At 38.6% G+C, this 22,947-nt stretch overlaps 1 protein-coding gene across 13 annotated transcripts in view; it reads right to left on the bottom strand.

The window, feature by feature from the left end:
• ctnnd2b (catenin (cadherin-associated protein), delta 2b) overlaps positions 1–22,947 on the bottom strand; it is a 178,340-nt gene that overhangs the window by 115,064 nt on the left and 40,329 nt on the right. For 11 of the 13 annotated variants that reach the window (XM_042428429.1, XM_042428440.1, XM_042428435.1 and 8 more), the window contains one exon: positions 52–164. In XM_042428429.1, the coding sequence (XP_042284363.1) occupies positions 52–164 (113 nt within the window). Of the gene's footprint in view, positions 1–51; positions 165–3,449; positions 3,571–3,897; positions 4,151–22,947 lie in introns of those variants that run through there. The other 2 variants (XM_042428436.1, XM_042428437.1) reach the window with 2 other exon arrangements.

The raw sequence follows: 22,947 nt of genomic DNA on the forward strand, positions 1-22,947 counted from the left end.
GGGTGTGAGACGAACACACACACACACACACACACACACACACACACACACCTGATGCTAGTCATGCTTCCAGTTTCAGAGCCAAGCTTGCATCTCTCCAGCTGACTGGCAACAATCTGTCGTTCGGCTTCCAGCTCCCTGGTCAGACGTTCAAACTGCAACTCCTGGAGAGAGAGAGAGAGAGAGAGAGAGAGAGAGAGAGAGAGAGAGAGAGAGAGAGAGAGAGAGAGAGAGAGAGAGAGAGAGAGAGAGAGAGAGAGAGAGAGAGAGAACACGTCAGAACAATCTGTGTATTTATTTACTGTCACATTTACAGTCATCCTGAACGTTATTTTGGTTTCGTTTGTCTCAGACACATTTTTAATTGTTGTGAAATTGTCTTTGCAGTGTGTAGTGGGAAAACAGTTCAGATATCACTGTGTCTGACAGTTTCACACCTCTAGATATTCACTGGAAAGAGTTTGATATGTCATAAAAACTGTGACACCAAACTAAAGCCATCACAAACGTCATATTTTTTACTCTGCCACTAGGAAACTAACGGGATAGATACAGTGGGTTTTGGGGGAAAATAAAATAATTTTTTTTTTTTACATGAAGTGTCAGGTTCAGATGAAAGCATTACTCTAATGTTTGCCTGACAAATCATCTATACACTGAGACTGTATGGATTTGTATCCTGCTGTTATCATGCGGTGGCTGATAGTAAGGAAGGGAGAGAAAAGGGAACGTCAATCCCATCTGTAGAAGCACACTTCTGGATGTTCACTTGAGTAGTGTAGCCAGAAACACTGTGATGGGTGAGTCTTGCACAGGGATAACCTGAAACAATCCTCGATGCAAATGATCAGTTTTGTCCTATTAAATCATATATAAAATATTGCTTTTAAGATAACAGGTTTGACTTCATTAAAGCTGTTGTTACCTGCTGACGTCCTCTGAGCTAATACTTAATTTAATTATACATTTTTTTAATTTAAGGATAAGTTAACAATTTGTCTGTCTTAAAACAACAGCATAAAATGTAAATTATAAAATATGTAACATATATCCTAATATTTATATTAGTGTTCATTTGGCAACCTGACTGTTTCAGTTACTTACTGTTTAAGACGTATGTGAAAAATTGTGAGCCCGTCCTATAATTCATTTTTCAAATAGGCGGCACTCATTAAGCTCATTAAGCATTGATAAACATACATAGTTTGGTGCTCTGTGGACAACATAATGTTTCATCTTGGATGTTCTGGCTGTTGAGAGTCATTAGAATAAATTCTAGGTGGATCCACAGGTATCAGTGGAAGTTAAGAGCTCTTAAATTCCTAAGGAGGTGTACACATTACAAAGTGACAATACTCCATTCTTGTGAATAATGTCTTTATGCTAAATTCATGCTGCTCAATGAGTGATGAATAACCACTAATTAGCTGGTGCACAAACAAACCCACAGCTGATTATAGTATTTGTGTTTGCTGCTGCGATCATTATAGCTGATTAAACATTACCGATTTTACCAATTTATGCAAAAACCCAAATTAATCCAAATTGGATTGCAGATTGTTTCAAATCACTGGAAGAACATACAGTGCCTATAAACCGGAGCGCTGGTTTTAAAATGATGATTTAGAGCTCACAATTGCTTTCTGACAGTTTTCTGGTGGGTCTCCAGATAATAAAAGTGACAGAATTACAATAAATCTTGTCAGAACGGGTGATATAATCAATCAGTGTTCCCCAGGCGGCATTTGAATACAGAGGAGATGTTCTGAGCTCATCTAAAAGCTTTAAAGGTTCATAATAATGGACTTTCATATCGTTTCATTTAGCTTAATGGTCAATTGCTGATGCACGTCATAAAAATGACTCAAGACAGCGATTCTGTGTGTATCTTTGAAGTGACACAAGCACACACACAGTACATGTATTACATTATACTGTTTTTTACTCATCTGCCATTTTTATAAGGGAAATAAGAAACTCTACAACATTTTCATCAACCCATTGAACTATATAACGCTCAAGCAATAAATGTGAATGACAAATGACTTGTTGTATATCAAACACTCAAAAGCTGTGGACTTTCCAGCCAACTTACATACATGTCATTAAAAGTGAATACAAAGTCAGACTGCTCTGTTTGCGCAGACACGGTCACATAAACAGCTCAACTTTATAATAGTTTTAACATATACATTACCTTCAATAAATCATAGAAACGTACTGTTCCAAGTCAAATAAAAGAATATTCATTTTATTCACAGTGGTTACAATATGTATTTTCTGTCTGAGAATACTGACGGAGAGCAGAGTGCAGGTCCGTGGGATGATGCCTGAGGCAACTCCAGGCTTTCCACCATAATGACACAATTTGATTCTAATGAATCATTAATGTAATAACTTAACAAATCAAATTGCAAATTTCGCTGTAATTATGCTTCATCTTCTCTTCATTAATGGCAGCTGGACACACACACACACACACACACACACACACACGTGCTCGTGTACATATGCACATGTGCATACACACTGGCATACATGCACGCTGCACAGACATAAACGCATTTCTATTCATTCTGCAGGTTGTGCGCACAGCTTACAGACACATATGAGAACAAACAGCTTCAAACATAAATTAAGACTTGCTGCTGTGATATTGAGTGCAGACAGACCTACAAACAACACAAGGGTCAATTGAAGTTTCCCATTGTTTCATGACACAGTGAAGTGCTTTTCCTAGCTGCCACATGTCATGTAGGGTATGCTGTGAAACAGTAAACGTAACTTCTGTGAGCAGTTGCAGAGTGGAAAATGTTGTGAATGCAGAGCAGTTTGTTAATGTTAATATGCTCACACACACACACACACACGCGCGCGCGCCGCTGTGAAGTCTTTCGAGTGTGAATACTGTTTAACAGTGGAAGGAACATGCAGACTCTTCTCTGTTTACACGACTTCATCATGATGACACAGACATGTTTACGCTGCACTGCAGATAAAAATATACCTGCTCAATTGAAATAATAAGAAAAAAATCACCTGGCTGCAATAGCTGTGCTGAATCAGTGAAACCCACTGAGCTGATAATAAACTGTTTTTCAAATAAAAGCCATCTAATAAAACTGCTAACACCGTTTTTTTTAGCACTTTTCTTAAAATCTATCATCACAGTGTTGGTTGAAGTTTCAACACGGAGCCAAACATCTGCCAGAGGCACATGGGTGATTTTTTGGTATCTATGATCTCATCACTTAAAAGGCAAATTTGACCACACAAACACAAATCAGCCACTTGCTCCAAAGATACTAGAAAGCTGTAAGAAATTCCATCACACAGAGTTAAGAAGCACCATTTTCAGTTTGCTACATTTCTTATTTACATCTCAAACGCCACTGCACCACCCTGCACCACCCTCATCAGCTGATGAAAACAAAGAAAAAACAACCTACTTCTCCACAGCAGATGAAGGAAAAGATGAAAAGCCTTTTTTTTTTTTTTTTGTTTGCTTGCTTGTTTGGCGCTCCTACAGCTGAGAGCAAAGACCTGCTGAGATGACTAACTAGCTGGATGGCGAGCCGTGAGAATTAAGGCTTTTTGAAAACATCCAAACAAAAGCAACGGCTCCCTCCTTTACCCCCCCCCCCCCCCCCCCCCCCCCCCCCACCCATCCCCTCCCGCCCCTCCGATCTCTGCTCCCTCCAATACAGGGCTGACAGAAAGACACCTGTTACTGCAGCAGCAGCAGCAGCAGACGGAGGAAGAGACCGAGACTATGATGGAATGTATTCTGGAAAAAGCTGGTGAAAACTATTTAAAAAAAAAGGGATGAAAGGGATATGAAGGCTCAGAGAGGGAAATAAAAGAAGAAGAGAAGAAAAGAAGCAGTGGCAGACATACCTTCACATGGACCATACTTCACAGAGAGGCACAAAACCACAGAATATCCCGCTTTTCTTTGCTCCCCTCTGGTCAAAAAGCGACAACAACACTCCCCTCTCCCTCCACCAAACACTCATCTGTCCTGGGTCAAGACACAGCGAGTGAGAGAGAGAGAGAAAGAGAGAGAGAGACAAAAAGATAGACATCGAGGGAGAGAGACTACAAGTGTCACTTGAGCTGACTGCAAGTCAGCCCCTCTCTCTCTCTCTGTTTCTGTCTATGTCTCTCTCTCTCTCGCTCCCTCCTCGGGGGCTGTGGAACACACACACGCACACACACACACACACACACACACAGACGGTGTTCACTGAGGCACAAAGGTCCCCATAGCAACGGAGCATTTAGAAGCCCTGTGGCATTATTTATGCAACGTTGCACCACAATGGGCCCTCCCACCGGCCAACCCTGCCAAAAAGCCCGCCGCTCGCCAGTCACTCTCTGCCTCTCTCTCTCTCTCTCTTTTTTCCTCTCTGACCAGACCATCTGCCCCCCCACCACCTCCTCCCCCTCCTCCCCCTCACCCACCTCCTCCCCCTTCCCAGCCACCATCACTGAAAAGCAAGGAGGGATTTTGGGAGAACAGAGAGACAAGAGAGACAGAAGATGGAAAGGGAACGAGATGGAGGGGAGGCGCACACACTTAAAGCAGACTCAATACCTACACACCAACACACACATACATGCATACCAACACACACTCACAGGCCTTATCCACAAGCTTACATACACACACACACACACACACACACACACACACACACAGAATATGTTCTGCATCAGTGAAATTCTATGGGCTGAAACTGTATGTAAGGAGTGTATGGGGAAATAAAGGACATTAGTTGGAGTAACTTCAAGCACACACACAAACACACATACACTCCTAACCTACGCACAGCTGGGGCATATCAGGACGAAAGAGTTTTATTATACTTTATTATCTTATACTGTAGTAATAAACTCAAATAATAAAAGTCCCAATGTCTTTTGTATTGTGCTGTAAGGACCCAGTCAGACCAGAGTTTGTAACAGCAAAACTTCACCGTAGTCATCACCATGATCAGTGGATTCATTCGTGAAGGCAATGCTATAAGTCAACACTAATCTTTCCTGTAGAGTTCAACTTTTGTGAGTTTTGACAAGAGATTTGAGCCAATGGCAAACTGTCTTGACACAGCTAACATTTGAGTGAATGGAGAGCCCAAGAGTCAAGCATCACCTGCCAGAGTATTCACCTTATTCTTTACCTGAACTTGTACACTTCTGCATTGCATCTTTTTGTAATCTGACTTATGTTTTAGAGGGGAAGTGTGATTATTTTGTTTAGCATTTTCAGCTTTATCACCCTTAACTTGCCAAAACAAAGTGGTTTTTGTGCCTAAACCTAACCAAACCTTAACCATAGCGTTGTCACACCATGATTATTTTTTAACAAGAACATCAAAATACACTAAGATATTAAGGGCAAAAGATGACAGAGGTAGCCTAACCATAAACAATGGCAGTGCGTCATTATTGGTTGTCAGACATCTGACAAAACAGACTTGTTATATATTACTGAGGTCTTCTACTAAATTCAGTGTCATGTTTCACTCAGTCGAACTCCAATTTAATGAATCAGCAGTTATAAAAATGTGTAAACTGCATCATTAAGGCAGACGAGCATTATCTGGGAAACACTCCAGAGTGTGCATTTTCTTTTGGAGCAATAGGCAGTCTTCTTATTCAGCGGGGAACAAGTAAGTCTGCTTTATTATTGTTTATTCATTTACCCTTAGCTAACTAGCTAACACCAGAAGTGCCTCTTTTTGGTCCTGTCAAGATGAATGCTACCTCAAATGGAATAATAATGCTAATATAATAGTAATAATAATATAAAATATAATTTAATATTAATTTAAAATGTCTTCATATTTGATTTCAGGCCCTTTTCGCATGTCGCCCTCCCAGTCACTCATGACTGATGGATGTGGTACTATAAAACCATCTGATCACCGCAGTGTAGGTGGTGAATGTTCCCAAATTTCATTCATTGTTGACAACACCATCAGCTAGCAAACTATGCTAGCTCTAAACCAGAAGAACAAATACAACTGCGTTTGAACCGGAAGAGAAAAAATGGGTGGGGCAGCATAACGTGAATAAACTGCTCCACACACTGTTTTTGTCCAGTTAGCGATTTAACTGTCAGTTAGCAAGCCAGCTAGTTCGGTGTGCTATGGTGGCGTGTCTCCAACTATATAACATGTTGCCAGTTACTGTAACTTGCCAGCTACAGTAGTTTGCCAACTAGCCCCCATGACAGCACAGAATTATACTTAATTGGCACTTTACATTCTGCCTAACAAGTCTTATAGTAAAATTAAATGTCATATTCTTTCAAATTTTTATGTATTTTCTGAATTCGCACCTCAAAACATGGAAATACACATGTCTGCTGTTGTGGTGCTATGCTCATACAAGGTGAATCATCAAACAAATAAGCACGAGTGGGGCTTCACATAAAAACAATCTCTTACCCAGATGCAATCTGACTGGAGATCTGAACCCATGGCTTCCCAACAGGTGCCAGTCTCATCCTCAAGTACCAAGAATCTCTGAGAAGATTTCTTCAGCTCCCAGCTACACAATCTACAATCTGTGTCTCTCTTTGTCTTTGTTTCCCTTTATCTGACTTGTCCACCTCCCCTCTCCCTGGATGGAATAGGCGGACTAAGCCAATCATGACTTCCCAGCAAATAGATGCTGCGCATGCAAAGTTCCAGCTTCCAGTCATTTCTTTATTCAAATTTGGATTGGCTCAGTTTACATGGCTGTTTGGCTTATGGCTGACTGACCACAGGTTTAATCACAAAGATAAGTGGGCCATCAGCAGAGCATCTGGCTTAAACTAGATGGATCAGTTTGATCATCTCAACATTCAGTCTCAGAGCAAGGGATGTGAATACACAGCATCTCTATGTCTATTTGTATGAGCTTCTGGTCAGGACCTGTTGAGCTTCAGCCATTTGGATTTCAGAAGGCTGATACTGTATATAATGGAATGCAGGTGCCAGATATTATATATTCATACAGCACCAGTCAAAAGCTTGAATAGGTCCACACTTTTGACTAGTACTGTACATCAATGTTCGTGAATAAAACAGAGTTAAAGGAGCATTCCAGTGTTTGTGTTTGTAACTTTTATCTCATTAACAACAAATCATAAAGACTCAACATTTTCAATCTGATCATTTTCAAATGCAAACTACTTCCTACTGTTCCAAACTGCCATTGATTTCCATAAGGTATGAAAATCAATTATCAAACTCTTGAAACTTGCTTATGTTGTGTAATCCATCACAATGAACATAGAGTCGGCATTTATTTTTGCCCTGCTACATTATTTTTATGTCGTAATGCAGCTTAATATATACTCCAGCAAATTTAGTGTTGCACTTCTATGAAGTTGGTCTACACAGATTTAAAATATAAAATCGAAGCAGCAGAGGCCTTTTATTCTGTATGAGTCAAGTTCTGAAAACAATCCTTCTCCATCCAATCCATAAACCTCAATCCATAATTCATCCTAACAGTGGCAAAATTGGGTGGATTTTTACTTTCCAGTAGATTGATTTGATAAGTCAGTACAGCATTACCTCACGAAAAGTAACTTTGACAAAACTTTATCCACACCAAATGTTCATGATTGACACAACTCAAGCAAGTTTCCAGAGTCTGCTACATAATATTAAAACTTACCAGAAATGAGTGGAAACCAATGGAAGTGATTTGTAATAAATGGGCTAATACATGTAAAACCACTGATATGGTCTTTTAAGGGCTTACAACAGATATCTGAAGATAGAGTACTGATCATCTATAACATCATGCCCAATGAAAAGACACAATCAGTGGCTGAGTGCGCTGGTCTACGTGTATGTGTGGGTAATCATAGTTTGATAAGCAGTTAAGTGAAAAGGACAACAATTAACTATGTCTTAATGAGCAGGTTCTACAATCAAGTGCTTGTCAACTGATTTCATTACTAAGGATTCAGCTCCAGTCAGAGCTTATTAATGGAGACTGAAGGAAGACGGATAGAGAGTTAGTCTGCAGCCACTAGCTTTCGGGAACAGGCTGGCCCCTGAAAACCCCATTAAAGCAATTAGTAAAGTAAAATAAATGACTGTAGGACAGTGGTGGGCTGCGTGGGGAGCAAAGTTGCCGTGTGTGTGTGTGTGTTCTAGCTGTAGCTGTCTCCCTCTCTTTCTCTTGTGTAAAGCAGTCTAATTGTGCCCCGTGGTGTCCGCCTGGCATTTAGTTGTTTCAGAAGAGAGCCTGTTCGATGAGAAAATGTCACGCTGGCTGTACAGCTAAGACCACTGCTGTCTGGAGCTATTGTTTTAGGCCGGAAAATTATTAGGTACATCCAGTTGGTAACAAAGTTGTCCCTGAGGCAAGTGAAACAAACCAATACGAGAAGGTGGCAGTGTGATAGAAAGATAGAGACTAGGGGAGCAGGGAGATAGAAGTGAAATGAGATAAAGGAGAAGAAAACTTCCGCTGACTGAAAAGCAGTGAGGGGGAAGACAGGTTCAAGGAGATTTAACACCCTTTGGATACAAAAACTGCTTAAATGTTCATCCCAAACCAGACAGATTTGTCTTGTTTTCCGATAACTCCGGGGTTTAATTCCTCCCCTCACCATAGTCTGGGTTTCCACCCCCTCCCCCTGTGTGACAGTGCTGAAACTGGTCTTAAGCACAAGGTTAACAAGATGAATTATGAGCAGCTGTAAAATATTCAGAGCCCAATGTCTTTGTTGAGCTTATTGTGCTGAAAACTGTTTATTCAAATTGCAGGGCAAATGAAAACCTTGAGGGTGTTAAAGGCTCAAGGCCTTGACACACAAGGTAAATATCTGAAGGGTAAGAGTTCTCCAGACTTTTCTTGACATTGTTGCTTTAATCACATTGAAACACCTTGTGACCTTGTTATTTTTGTCTCACTTTATTGCCTGTTGCTGCCAATTGACAAAAAAAAAAAAGTATCTGCAGGTGCTTTTTGGAGAAGAAGAAAAATGAGCAGGTCTATCAAATAAAAGGCAACTGTCCTGTGTGGAAATTGATTCACTGGATGGATTCAAGAACAAAACAAAGTACAATATTTGAAAGACTTGGACAAGATCACAACAGGGTTTTTGTAATCTGCTTTCCTCTCTGTACAGTACTTGTGTTCCTGTGTACTTGTGAAATGCCATCAGTCACGACCCAAGTAGGGTTTTAGTTCAAAAGACTGCAACTACTAAAAAACAGTCCAAATGCCCTGAAGTGTTTTTGCTTTGGCAGTTTTTTTTGAGTACGTGTCGGGAGCTGACTTGTGTCAAGACAATCCCTGCATGTACTATATTTTGCATCAACCAGAGGCGATGGCAGAGGATCTGAGCCAGACTCATAACTCCTATTATGAGTTATTGTGTCACAAAATCAAGGTTTGATATTTTTCTAAATTAACTTTGAAAATGTATTAGAGTTCAAATAAGTTTTCAATGTAATAAAATAATACCTCCATTGTTTTCAGAGATGTGAGGACCAACTTCAACATCCATCGTCATCGCCAGAAAGAACAGTCTTATCTCGGTCAACCCTTTGGTTATTTACCAGTGGCACTGATGTCACCGTAGCAGTTTAAATATAAGATATAATAACTTTTGAAAGATAAACTTAGATCGCAGAGTCAAAATGGAATATTTATTTATAGTTAAATGGTAACTTGACAAATTTCATACATGAAGATCAGTTTACTTGTCAGGAGGAGTGCCACTGGCGCCCCCTGGCTTAGAGGTTAAGATGCCGACCATGACCCACAACCTCCCTGTTTTGAGTCCAGCTAGGGACCTTTGTTGCATGTTGTTCCTCATCTCTTTCTCTTTCTCTTATTTCCTGTCATCTCTCTACCATCGCTCTCCAATAAAGACATAAAATGCCTGTCCAAAATGATTCAAAACAATTCATAAATATATATAAATTAAAATGAATAGCACCACTGGTATTTTGTAGACTGTAAATAAAAAGTGCAATAACAAGAAACTTCTTCTCTCTTCTTCTCACTGTCAACGCACTTCTGTTGTGCATTTGTTGTGACAGGCAGACAGACAGGGTTGTAGAGAGTCTGCCAAAGTCTTCATTAATTTAAAATTGTGTATTTGTTGATTTCAAAATGCTTAACCCTAACAAAACATGCCACCTTACAAGGGCCTGATCAACAAAACAAGGCAAAATTTAAAATGGGAAATTATTAATGCCTGAATCTTTTTCAATGATGTCAAAGAAGTCAGTCTACCACAGTAGCTTTGCTTTGAACAAGGACAGTTATTAACATACACTTTCTCTTATGTAAGAAAAGCTTTTTACTCCAGACAATGTGATGAGAGAGATAACCAGGAGGAACTAGAGACAGACTACTGGTTAATAAATGTATTCTTGCTCTACACAGCATTTTAAACCTCTTATGGTCAATACTCATCTACCTACCCATCTACATGCTCTCTGCTCTGTTTTTGCAGTTTTGTGCACTGAGCTGATCCACTTGTATGATTGGCTGGCTGCAGAGCTCCTCCCGCTTGTGATTGGTTGTTCAGCACTATGCTCCAATCAACATCCAGCAGGCCAGTTTAAATTTGTTAAGTGTGTTTTTGGAGGCTTGCCGGTTCAGTTTAGCTTTGCTTAAACCTTATTTAAAATGTTCATTTTTGTTGAGCATTTTCTATTATGTCAATGTTTATCTTCAAGTTAAGCTATCTTTAGACCTAGTTATGTAAAATAGTAATGATTTTGAGGAAGAACTCTGGAAATATTGTGTTAAGGACACAAAGGAGTACAACTTTGGTATATGAGTGTTCTGTATCTGTGGAAGAGTCGGTTGGGAAACAAACAGTAAAAAATAGGACTAATAGAAAGACATCCTCTGTGGTCACTAACGCATGAGTTAAAATCCTGGCCCACACTACGTTGCTGCATCAGTCTCTTTCTTCATTTCCCTGTAATTAAATAATCAACATCTTCCACTAGACTTAGGCTCATCAAATATAAAGTATGGTATCTTTTCCTTGGCAGTGTCAACCATCTGCTCAGCTCTCTGCATACTGTAACACACTGAGCTGAACTGTTTAAGTCAAGTCTGGAGTGCTGGACTCAACTCCTGAACTTACTAAAGCCTACACGCACACACGCGCACAGACACACACACACACACACACACACACACACACACACACTACCTCAGTCTCACTAGCCTGCAGATCCCTGGTTACCAATTTTTTTTTCTCTCTGTGACAGGTAGAAAAGAGAGAGAGTCGACAATGAGATTGAGCTGCCAAAAGTAAGAGACTGTTGGCCATTCCAGGTCCTTCCCATAATGCACTGTTGTGCCTCCTCTGTCCATGCCTCCAAGTTCGAACTACAGACAGCTTGCAGCCGAAGGCTGACTAAATACACACATGCATGCAAACATATATACACTCAGATGCACATATACCCATAAATTGACAGTTCACTAAACCTCTCCCCCAAATTAATAACAAAAGCGATACAATTTGAAACCGCTTATAGTGATCACGGTTACAATGATCAGCTGCTTATATGGATCAAAAAGCTTGGGACATTCATATTCAAATGCTGTTTAAATAATTTGCTTATAGTAATCAAGTAGTCTGCTTACAGTGTTCATTTTGGGTCTTTTCATACATGACAACATATGGAAAAAAAATTCAAAATTATGACTATTTTTTTTTTTAACTTTACTCCCAGGATACACGTATTATATGTACTTAGTGACTGCGGCACCCTCGCGGTAACCGTCTGCTTCCAGCTGGTTACTTGAGGCTGGTGCTGTGTGCACATTGAAATCATGACAGGAAAAAGAAAGTAATTTTCTCTTAATGAAAAACGTAGTCTCCTTGAAGCTTATGACAAACTGCCAAAAACGAGCCAATGAGATGCAGCAGCGAAACAACAAACATCTGAAACAGCTGTTCTGTATTTTGAAACAGTCAATAAAATTCAGTAAATAGCGAAGCTGCCTGTTTCATTACTTTATATTCATGTAATAGATATACAAATGTCAGTTAGATGGTAATCTGCATGAGAAATAAAGAAAAAGAAAAAAATTGGTTATATTAATCATTCACATATAGTGATCGGTTTGACCTGGACGGACCTGATCACTATAGGCGGTTTCCACTGTACCACCACCATTTTAAGAGTGTGTGTCTTTTCAAAAGCGTGAGGAATTAATAAAACTAGCATGTTTTATGTAGTAACTAACATTACTTACATTAGTAACCGAGCGTTACTTCCAAGGGGCACACAACTGGTGTGTGGGAATAAAGGTTTTGTTAAACATTAGCTGCTGGGGGGTGGGGCTTACCAAACAATCTATCAGCATGAACACACACCTTCAAATAAATAGAGAAAATCACATAAATATTTACTCAAAAACATATACAGCAACATTGGATAGCAGAAATAAAACACGTCCTATTTCTTCTATTGTTCTCTGGCCTTGAGTCTTCTTTCAGTTGGGAATAACAAAACTTTCTCAAATGCCAACACTTTGCCAGTGAGCGAGAGAGATAGAGGGGCAAAAAGGTTCACAATTCCTCCCAAAATCCCTCCCCTCCCTCCCCATCATTTAAATATTCTGCTTTTTCCTTTCTCTGCCCTCTTGAATAAGAAGTAAAACAAAATAAATATTTGATCCACTTTGAAACCACTTCTTATGAATATCTAAGTGAACTTTGTAGAGAACTATATTTGGTAAATTAATGAGTTAGCCACTACTAAACAAATCTTATTTAATCCTTAATAAACAAATGAAGAGAGTAGCGGTGAGAGGGGGAGAAAAGGCTGATAGCACCCATTGTTATCACAGGGCTGCTGTAAGAAAGCACCAATAAAAGAACCTAATGAATCATCCAAGAGTCAGTACAATTAACATAAGCCTGATTATTTTCAAAGAGCTATTAATCCTGTATTCTTTATTATCTCATATGTCATAACACCAATCATAAAAGGAGAATATTTAAGTGTTTGTGCTTTGAAAGTTAATGTGTTAAAAATAGAGCTAGCTGCACAGCAACCAAATATGCAAATAAAACATGATCAATTAAAAGTACAACATCTGTACCCAGCTGGCCACCAACGTCATTAGACGTTAATATTTGGTTGAATGTAGATTGTGACGTCGGGTGACCAAAATTCAATGTTGGGACAACATCTAATGCCAACGTCAATATGACATAGAACACTGACGACAGCTGATGTTGATATTTTGTTGGTTTTAAGTTGTGGTTTAAGTAATCAAATCCAGCGTCTTCAAAATGTCTCATGCAAACACCATATTGACGTAGAATATATTATTTGTTTGTAATTTGTCGTAAGGTATGATGACCAACCCAGCATCTGCTAAACACCATAATGTTAAAGTCCACACAACTTGAAATTATAACGTTGTTAGATGTTGATAATTTGTTGGTTTTCAGTTGTGGTGTTAAGTTACCAAAATCTCATGCCAACGTCATGTTGACGTAGAATACCGACACCGATTTTCATATGAACGAATCAACAGCCAGCCTGACGGGATACTGATCCAATATTCAATGGCTGTAGCGCTGGTAGCTTAGCTAACTGGTTTCTAGAGGGCTTTCTTCCTATTGGATACAGTAGCTAATAGGACGAAAGCCCTCTAGAAATCACAAGATAAGTTTATTCTGGTAGTATATTCAATGTAACTGAAACATAGTGTACACAGATATAAGAAGTGTGTCATCAGATTTGCCTGTGCAATATTCCACATTTATTATATAACTAAGAGATAATAGAAAGAGGTTGGCCACCTAACAAATTATTATGAGATATAGCTACTGATAGCTACCAGGGAACACAAAAGCGCTATCCTCTTCCTCTTTTGATTACGCAATGGTTGACACACTTCCTTTGTGCGTAAATCGAATCTTAATTTTCCCAGGAGATCATACCCGGTGGCAGACAGAATTGCATACTAAAAGAGAGGCTTATAGGGAACCACTCTAAATGTGGTGGTGTGGTTATTCTATAGCCATTAAACTTTTCAATCAACATTTACTTCATAATGATAAGTTAAAGCAAAAAATGTCTATTCCACTTCAATTGACCAAAATCCAACGTCTTCCAAACGTCATTCCGTCATGTTGACACAGTATACATTAAGTCGTGAGGTATGGTGACCAAAACCCAACAATGTCATAATGTTAACATCCAGACAACATGACATTCCAACATTATTAAATGTTAGTATTATGTTGGCTGTTCGTCATGGTGTTAACTAACCAAAACCCAACATCTGATAAACATCAGAGCATTAACGTCCATCTCACGTGGGATACAGACAACATTAGATGTTGGTATTTTGTGGGATTTCAGTTGTGGTGTCAGGTAACCAAAATCCAATTTCTGTCAAAACGTCTCATACCAACTTAATACAGACATAGAATACAGACATATGTCTTTATGGTACTGTCACCTATATCGTACGTTTAGTAAACATCAAATATCCAGTAAGCATGGCATTTTGTTGTATTTAAAGTGATAGTTTAGATTGTTATCCATACAGTGGTATTTGCTGCTCCATGCAAGTGTAATAGATCCTATCAAATTTAAACCTGTTGAGACAACAAGTACTTCACCAGCAGTGTGCTGATCCAACATTAATGAAGTGGATATAGACCTGCAAGCAACATGATTTTGAGCAGCAACCCAAAACTGAAAAAATGAAGGATGCACACATCGGTTTGGGATTAATTATTAACCTCCTCTATACTTATTACTTGACTACTACTTTTCCAGCCCTATTGTTTGCTAACTGGTGAACCTACTTTGTTTCTGTATCACTATGGAACAGCTCCCTTAGCACTGTGTGTTGTTAACACATCTGGTTGGTGAAGCCATAGCATAGTGTTACCAAAACAAAGGAGCTCCACCAGTTAACAAGTAAGAGGACTGGAAAAGATCAGCTTTAGTAATGAATCACAAACCGCCATGTGTTGTTTTGCAACCTTCAAAACATTTTTTCAGCTTTGGGTTGCTGCTCAAAATTGTGTTGTTCTCAGGTCTATTTACTTCATTCATTTTGGAGTAGCACACTCCTGGTAAAGCACTCGATCTCACAACAGGGAAAGACTTGATGGGTCAAATTTGGATTATCTACAGTATGGAACAGCAAATACCACTGTGTGGGTAAGAAGCTGAACTACTACTCTAAGTTGTGCCTTTGGGTAATCAAAATCTCTCAAAAGTCACAGTGCTACTATGGCAGTTTAACATATAGTGTAATGACCTCAGGCTGTGACATACTGTAGGGTAACAATAATCCAACACCTGTTTAACACACAAACGTCCAAACAGAGCTCGTAGGTATGATCAAATTTGTAACTATTTCATCAGGGCTACAACCTTATATATTCTGCCAGGTGAGCCACTGGACCACTTCATGGCCCTGAAATTTTTGTTAAAGTACAGTTGTATAACCCACACTGGACCTTCTACAGATCACTCAATTTGGCTTCTATAAGACAGAAGCACCAGTAGTTTCTTTCTCAATTTGTGCTCCATGACAGTGCAGCTGTCAGACAAATGCCAAGCCACACAAGTGTTAAGCATATCTGGCTGCCACCATGCACCGTGCAGAGACTTTGATGGTGTAAAAAGTTAAGTTGCTACTGGGGCACATGCCAGCAGCCCACCTGGTAGTGAACCTGGGGCTGCTGCATATGAGATGGATACAGGGTTGTTTTGCCAGCCTGTGCCTAGACCCAAGGCAACATAGTTAACGCTAGCTATATCTTTTCCCTGGCTGCTTTGGCAGATGTTGGTTGTTGGTGATCAGCCAGTTGCCTCTGAGAGGGATGTGCCTAGACTGGCAGTGTGGTTGAGGTAGACACCAAGGCAGTTGTAGTTGAGCCTTTACAGCAGAGCGAGATCCCCCACCGGGCAGCCTGCGACTTAAGCCTGCTTGCCTGTTTTTATTTCCTCACCTACAGGGTTAAAGTAAAGCAGTTATTAATCGTTTTACTTCCTTTTTGTGTTCTTCATTTGGGTAAAATTTACTACTATTAACATTATTATTATTATTATTATTATTATTATTATTATTATTATTGTAATTACATAATTAATAATTATAAGAATAATGTGCATATGAATAATAACAATAATAACAATGTAGCTATGTACTGAAAAGCTACAGAGCCCCTAAAGCCCAAAAAGGTGATATTTTTTAATCTTGTGCTGAAAAGATAATTAATTTGTTAGATAACAGGTTATTAACAAGATAATGTCAATAAAAGTTAGTAACAAGATGTTATATGTTATTAACAGGATAATAACTTGTTCCCAGTGATAGTGCGGTGGACTGATTTTTTAACTTTTCTCTATTTATAAAATTTAAAAATTAATTCTTTGTATTTTTTGGCTGCTGCTTAGACTAAGGAAGATTTGACACTAGACCGGATGTTTTAATAGTGAGAGGTGGGTCTCCCCAGGAGGGTGCCAGATAGTTTCAGGAGAGGCTCACAGAGGGTGAAAAAGATATTCCTGAATAATTTGTAATTTGTAAAAAAAAATTTTTATCCAAAAACGACAGCTCTATGGAGTAAATATCAATTGGTTAAACAGATAATTTGGAGGTAGTTGTAGAGATTTGACAAATTTTTCCACTTACCATGATCATACAAACTAATAGATGTCTTTGTAGTTGACCACATTTATCTTGTGCAGGTGGAAGTTATATCAAAGAACAGACAATCTTAACTCAGTTATTCACTGTATATGGAATCAGTCTGAGACTGAAATTTTGACAAGGTGCAGCATCAGAATGGAGTTTGAGGAGTTTTTTTGGTTAGTTTTTTCAGCAACTAACCAACTGAAGAAACCTTAGTCAACTAAGACTCTTCTCATCAATTAACAGTTGGTTGACTATTAGGGTTGAGCCCTATTAGCAATGATCCTAGAATTATAGTACTTACATGATTTAGTTTAGTGAGAAGTTATGACAAGTTAGTTTTTATATTTCAGTGTCAATTAGATGTCAGTTACAGTTATTAAGGAAGCATTGACAGAATGGGAATTAAGTAAAACTGACACTGTATGAGGGACTCAACAGTTGCCACTGGGCGAACTGGCAGCCTGCTTCAGGGAACTGATGGAGTAACTTCATTGACATTTCCACAAAACAAGCAAACAAAACAAATTTAAATCACAAACCCATACACCCCTTCAAAATTTCCATATCCAATAAAGTGTATGCCAAATGCCTCTTATTTTCATGGCATTACTGTGCTCTCAGACCACTCATTCCATTGGTACTATTTTGTTTTATTGGAGTACTAACTACACACTTGTGCATATTACACCGCGGATCAGCTGCTCCTTAACAGACAGAATCTGTGGTCTGAGAGCACTGTAAAACCATGAAAATGAGGGACATTTGGTGTACACTTTAGTGGATACTGAAATTTTGAAGGGGCCTATGTGTTTGTGGTTTAAATACTTGTTTCTTTTTTTGTTTGTTTGTTTTTGCTGCCTCCATTCGCTTGCTTACAGTTTTGTGAAATTAATTTTGTTTTCATTAATTTTGAAAATTTTGTTAAATTTTGTGAATTCATCTCCAGAAAATTTTGAGAATCCACCTCCATCCAAAAACAAGGTAAGCAGGTTCTTTAAAAATGTTACAATAACAGGTCATTTTGATAACTCATTTCATGTCTTTTTCATTTATCCAATAAAACCGCCAAACATTTGTGGATTCCAGTTTCATTAAGATTTTAAAGTCTGTCAACTTTTCTCTGCTCATGTCTTAAAATCTTGACATCTCTCCAACCTTGGTACGACAGTTTCTCAGCGTTGATATTTAATTTACAACAAAAACATGGCTCTGTTAAAAGTTTGATGTCATGCCAACAAAATACATAATAACCAAACTGAAAGTTGTAATTTGACAGCTAATGTTGGGTTTTGATGGATATCTGATTTTGATTTCCAACCCAAATTCTACATCTGTCCAATATTGGAGGTTGATGTCAACCCAGAGTTGGGTTTTGATATCAACCTGATTTTTATTTTCAACTAAAATTTCACATCTGTCCACCGTTAGTGTCCAATGTCTTTCTGACGTCAAATTGACGTCCAATGCCAGCTGGGTAACATGTGAATAGTATTTTAAATAATGATGTGATAGCAGAGGAAGACAAGAACCCAGAACCCAGATGAGTTTAATTAGCCTTACAGAGGAAATAAAGTTAGAACTTCCATTACCTCAGTCTGAGAGAAGCCGTTTTCTGCTGTACTGCCAATTAGAGTGAACAGTTCCACAGAGCACCAGGATTCACGTTAATTATCCTGTGGCTGAGAGGCTGCAGAAACACCATACTCTGCCCAAAAAGTCATATCTGATATCCTTTAGAAAGTCATTATATTTTGTGTTTTTTCCATCGGTTGGTTTTTCTAAAGGTGTCTTTTATCCCTCAACTTTTCATCTTCTACACATCCTCATGTTTTCTTTTTGGACAATGAAGTGAATGCAGCAACATATTTGCACCATTGTTTTGGCTTGTTAAAACACAGCAGGAGGCCATGTTGCAAACATGATGGAAATGCACACATGGGTGTTCTTTCTAACAAGGACTACAATGAGCATAAAGCTTTTGTGTTTTTATCCTTGAAAATTCAACATTTTTATTGTGTGTCAGGTTGAAGTGAGTGCAGTCTTATCTGTCTAACTGGTACAGTAGCTGTGAGCGGTGAAATTCACTGTAGGTAATTTACTAAACCCACTGAAATGTTTCAATTTAACTGGCTATTAAATAAGACTCCATATGTAAATTAGCTTATCAGCAGTTCATCTAATTCGCATGTGTCACAACATATGTTCTGATGCTTAGCTGTTCAAGACACATTTTGGTCATGTCTGGAAGAAAATGGAGTGCAAAAGACTGTTCTTTGCACTGAACATGGAATATTTGTTGAAGAGAAGATAGATGTGAAATTGCAATTAGGCATTCTTTCAGCAAGAGAAAGGTTGTATGTGAGGAAACATTCTTTAAAAAGCCTAGTATTGTCAGCACAACAAAACAGTCAGTGATTGAATTAAAAAGGTCTCCTGGAGACCTTTTTGAAAATCAGTGAGGACTATTTTTGGTAGTTTTATTTAAAAAATGTACCTCCTTTGACCAGATTATTGACTAGATATTGATTTTTTTAAATCCAATTAATACTTAACTGGCTGCACGTCACACGTGACTGGAACTAGCTTGATAAATGCAATTTCATTTTAGACATTGTGATTCAGAGATCTGAACCAGCTGCTCTATGGTCCCCTTACAGTCAGGAAAAATACATATTTCAGCAGGAAAGTTAAAAATAATGTTTGAAAAATAATAGTTCTTGCATTGCTGCTCTTTTGTCTTTTCTATTTTATGGCACTGAGTGGAGAGACTTTTGTAAAATGATATCTTAAGTACAATTGAAAGGATAAGGCTGGTGTTATTGTATACTGCATTTTTCTTACTGTCATCAAACCCTGTGATAAGACTAACAATGTTCTAGTCTGGCTCTCAACCTTGACAAACTCCCCTACCCTGTCTGCCCATTTGGTCCTCCTGAAGATGTAAAACTTTAAAAACTCATCACAAATATAAAGTCTAATCTTCTATAAATGACTAAACAAACTCCTGAAACAGCTGGGCACTGTGGTTTTTAGCGAATGTTATCCAAACAGAAGTAAATCGAGTATTTGTTGGGGACTATTTTCACAAGTGGATGAATACACATCTGGTGCTCTAGAGAGTATCTCTGGCAGCAGGATGGTGTATGTGGAGGTGAGACAAGATAAACTCAACACATTTTTTTCTGTTAAAACCAAAACCATCATCTTTCTCTAACACTAACCAAGTGCTGCCAGTCACATAACCATAAAATGTTTCATGTTGTCACTGAACATGTCACTAATACATTTCTGCAACTTGCTAAATATGTTCATTTTAGGAGTTAAAGATTAATCTCTCACTGCACAGTGCCTGTAGCCTCTGTATGTGTGTGTGTGTGTGTGTGTGTGTGCATGCATGAAAAAACACCTTAGCTAAAAAGTTATCCAGTGTATCACTGTCCATGTTTGCTGCTGTTAGTGTGGCAGAAGGCATACTTTTCTGGATTTAGTGTTTGAAATACAATTGAATAAAAAAAAAACGTACTGTTTATTTTAGTTACACTTATTCACTTATTCAAAATGTAAAAAATATCAAGTCCTAATCCTTCTTAATCGAATTGTATCGATTCAGTTTTGTATTGCAGGATATCATATCATTGTATCGATCATGGATGATGTATCTCGATACATATCAAATCATCTGAGAGGGAGAGATACACACCACTAGTTAATTTACAACATTGTCTCATTATGTTGAGAGAAAACGTAATTCAGCCAGCATTACGTTAATAGCAAAACTTGTTTGATGTTGCAATTTAATTGTATTTAAGGGCTGCAAAGCTTTAGTGCGGTAAATATCCTCCAATGTCAGTGCAGACAAGGAAAACTGACAAATTAAACTGTAAAGTGATGTCTATGACATCTAAAACACTGCCATTTAGAGCAAAAATCTGTATCAGAAAACAAAACCAAACATGGACCTTCTAGATTAATATTCCAGACATGAAAGCAGGAATTTGTTTTGAATCACTGTAGATCCTTCTTTAAACACACTTTCACATCTTGATTTTTCAGAACTGGTTTGTCAAATGTTTCCAGGCTACAGGCAAAAGACAGCTAATCAATACCCTGTGCCACTTTCACTTTATCCGTCATTCAATAAGACAATATGTCAGATTTTTCAAATAGGCACATCTCACATTGGAATGAAAGTCTTTCCAGGGCTGGCACCTCACACTGCGCTCCCCCAATAGCAGATGTGTTGACAGCAAAGATGATGAACGATACGAGGACAAAAGCTGACAGATGTGATAAATACAACGTCGAATGGCTAATCAATCTCATGTGGGTAAAAGGAAATGGAGGAAAAAACAGCAGCAGGGATCTCCCGGTGTGAGTCAGCAGAGGCAAAAGAGCCTGATTGGCAGCGTGTGTGTGTCTGTCTGCCTGCAGTCCACATGTGTTCATATGTGTGTGTGAAGCCTTTTCTTGGTCTCTCATGCCTGACCTTGTCTTTATGAAGCAAAATGAACAGGAAGCTGTGTGTGTGTGTGTATGTGTGTGTGTGTGCACGTAGCAAAAACACACCCCTGCTTCATTTTAACAGCCTGATAACAAACAGTGGCAGCAGCCCAAACACTGAAGAGTTGAAAAATTACATACTGGAGAAAAGTATGAGAGGACGTGACAAATTACTGGCTTAAGAAATAATAATAACTTTACGGCAGTGCAGGAGCATAAAATATAACGACTCCAGCTTGTAGAGAAAGAAGGAAAGAGGGAGTGACCAACTATTGTATCCATTCATCCTCATTTCCTTCCATTCCTGTCATCTCCTCTTCCTTTTTCTTCTTACACATTCTCATCAGAAGGCCATTATAATGCCCTAGATCATCTGTATGTATGTGTGTGTGACCTGTGTGTGTATGAATGTCCAAGTCTACATGCCCTACTTAGACTAGGAGACTACTTAGACTTGTAGTAACTCACAGTGAGGTTTCAGTCTAAAACATGCACACTTTATTTTTTTCTCTCTTCTCAGCATTTCACTGGCTATCTTTAGCTTCTGCATGTACCATTTCAGAGCACATCGCTTCAACTGTACTTTGTATCCCAAGCTATTCAAAGTATCCACTCGACCTACTGTATGCACCCACACATTTGCACACCACCACATCTTCTCAATACGGTTCCAGTGCCGACACACATACTGTAGGTGCTATTTGTCACTGTCACTACTGTGTTATTATGTTTATATACATAATGAGATGTCACACTAACATCATATCTAATCTGTTATGATTTTACTGAATGTTGATTAGTGCTTATCCCATGAGAGTGTAAGCTGAAAGTCATTGGAAGTCATTTTGAAATACACTAGTAGTGTGGCTCTTGGAGTGGCAATGTCAGTCCATCTCATTTTGGTCCAGATTGAAATATCTGGACAACTACTAAATGGATTAACATGAAATTTGGTACATTAATGGTCCTCAGTGGTTGAACCCTAATGACATCAACGATTCCTTTACTTTTAATCTAGCACAACCAACAGCAAGTCAAAATTCCCACTTGCCCCAAACTAATGACAAAATGCTCATAAGCAAAGTTGTCGTCTATACTTTTTTTTTTTCATCCATCCAACAATTTTGTTTCCTGGTGTGGAATGAGCATCACAGCCACAAGGGACTGCTAGCATTGCTGTAGACTTTTAATCTTGTCAAATGTTGGATTTCAACAGCAACAAGATTTAATCATCTGCATAACTAGTGAGTCCAACATATGCAACTGTAACCTAAAGTTACTACAAGGAGCTTTCATTTCATGTTGATTTTAGCAGCCCCTGTGGACAAAAGCTGTAGTTTTTTCCCGGAATGAAGACTGCATTTCCCATGAGCACCACCGCTTCATGTCATAAAAATCGTGTCTAGTGTGTGCATTTGTTTTGGAAGCGAGTGAAAGAAAGAGCTACATATTTTAAATATATTTTTGTAAACACAGCTGTTTGCAGTATGCATAGCAATGAGTTAATGTATTTATTTATGTAAGATTAATAATTGTGATATGATGATGGTGAAGCAAAGTAAATTTTGTTTTAGTACCGTTCATACACTTGGTCAGGTTACATGCAGCACCTTCCCGCAGGGTTTTGTGGAAGTGTGGGCGTGTTTATCTGTGCTTAAGAACATAACCGCCATGAAATAGTGAGAAAATAACGTTTCGTTTCTCAGATTCACTCCTTTGTTCTTGCTACACCACCGCTCCCTTGCTTACTCGACCACTGTTGCTCTCTCT

Source organism: Thunnus maccoyii, chromosome 12 (genome assembly GCF_910596095.1).
Source record: "Thunnus maccoyii chromosome 12, fThuMac1.1, whole genome shotgun sequence".
Classification (NCBI taxonomy): Eukaryota; Metazoa; Chordata; class Actinopteri; order Scombriformes; family Scombridae; genus Thunnus; species Thunnus maccoyii.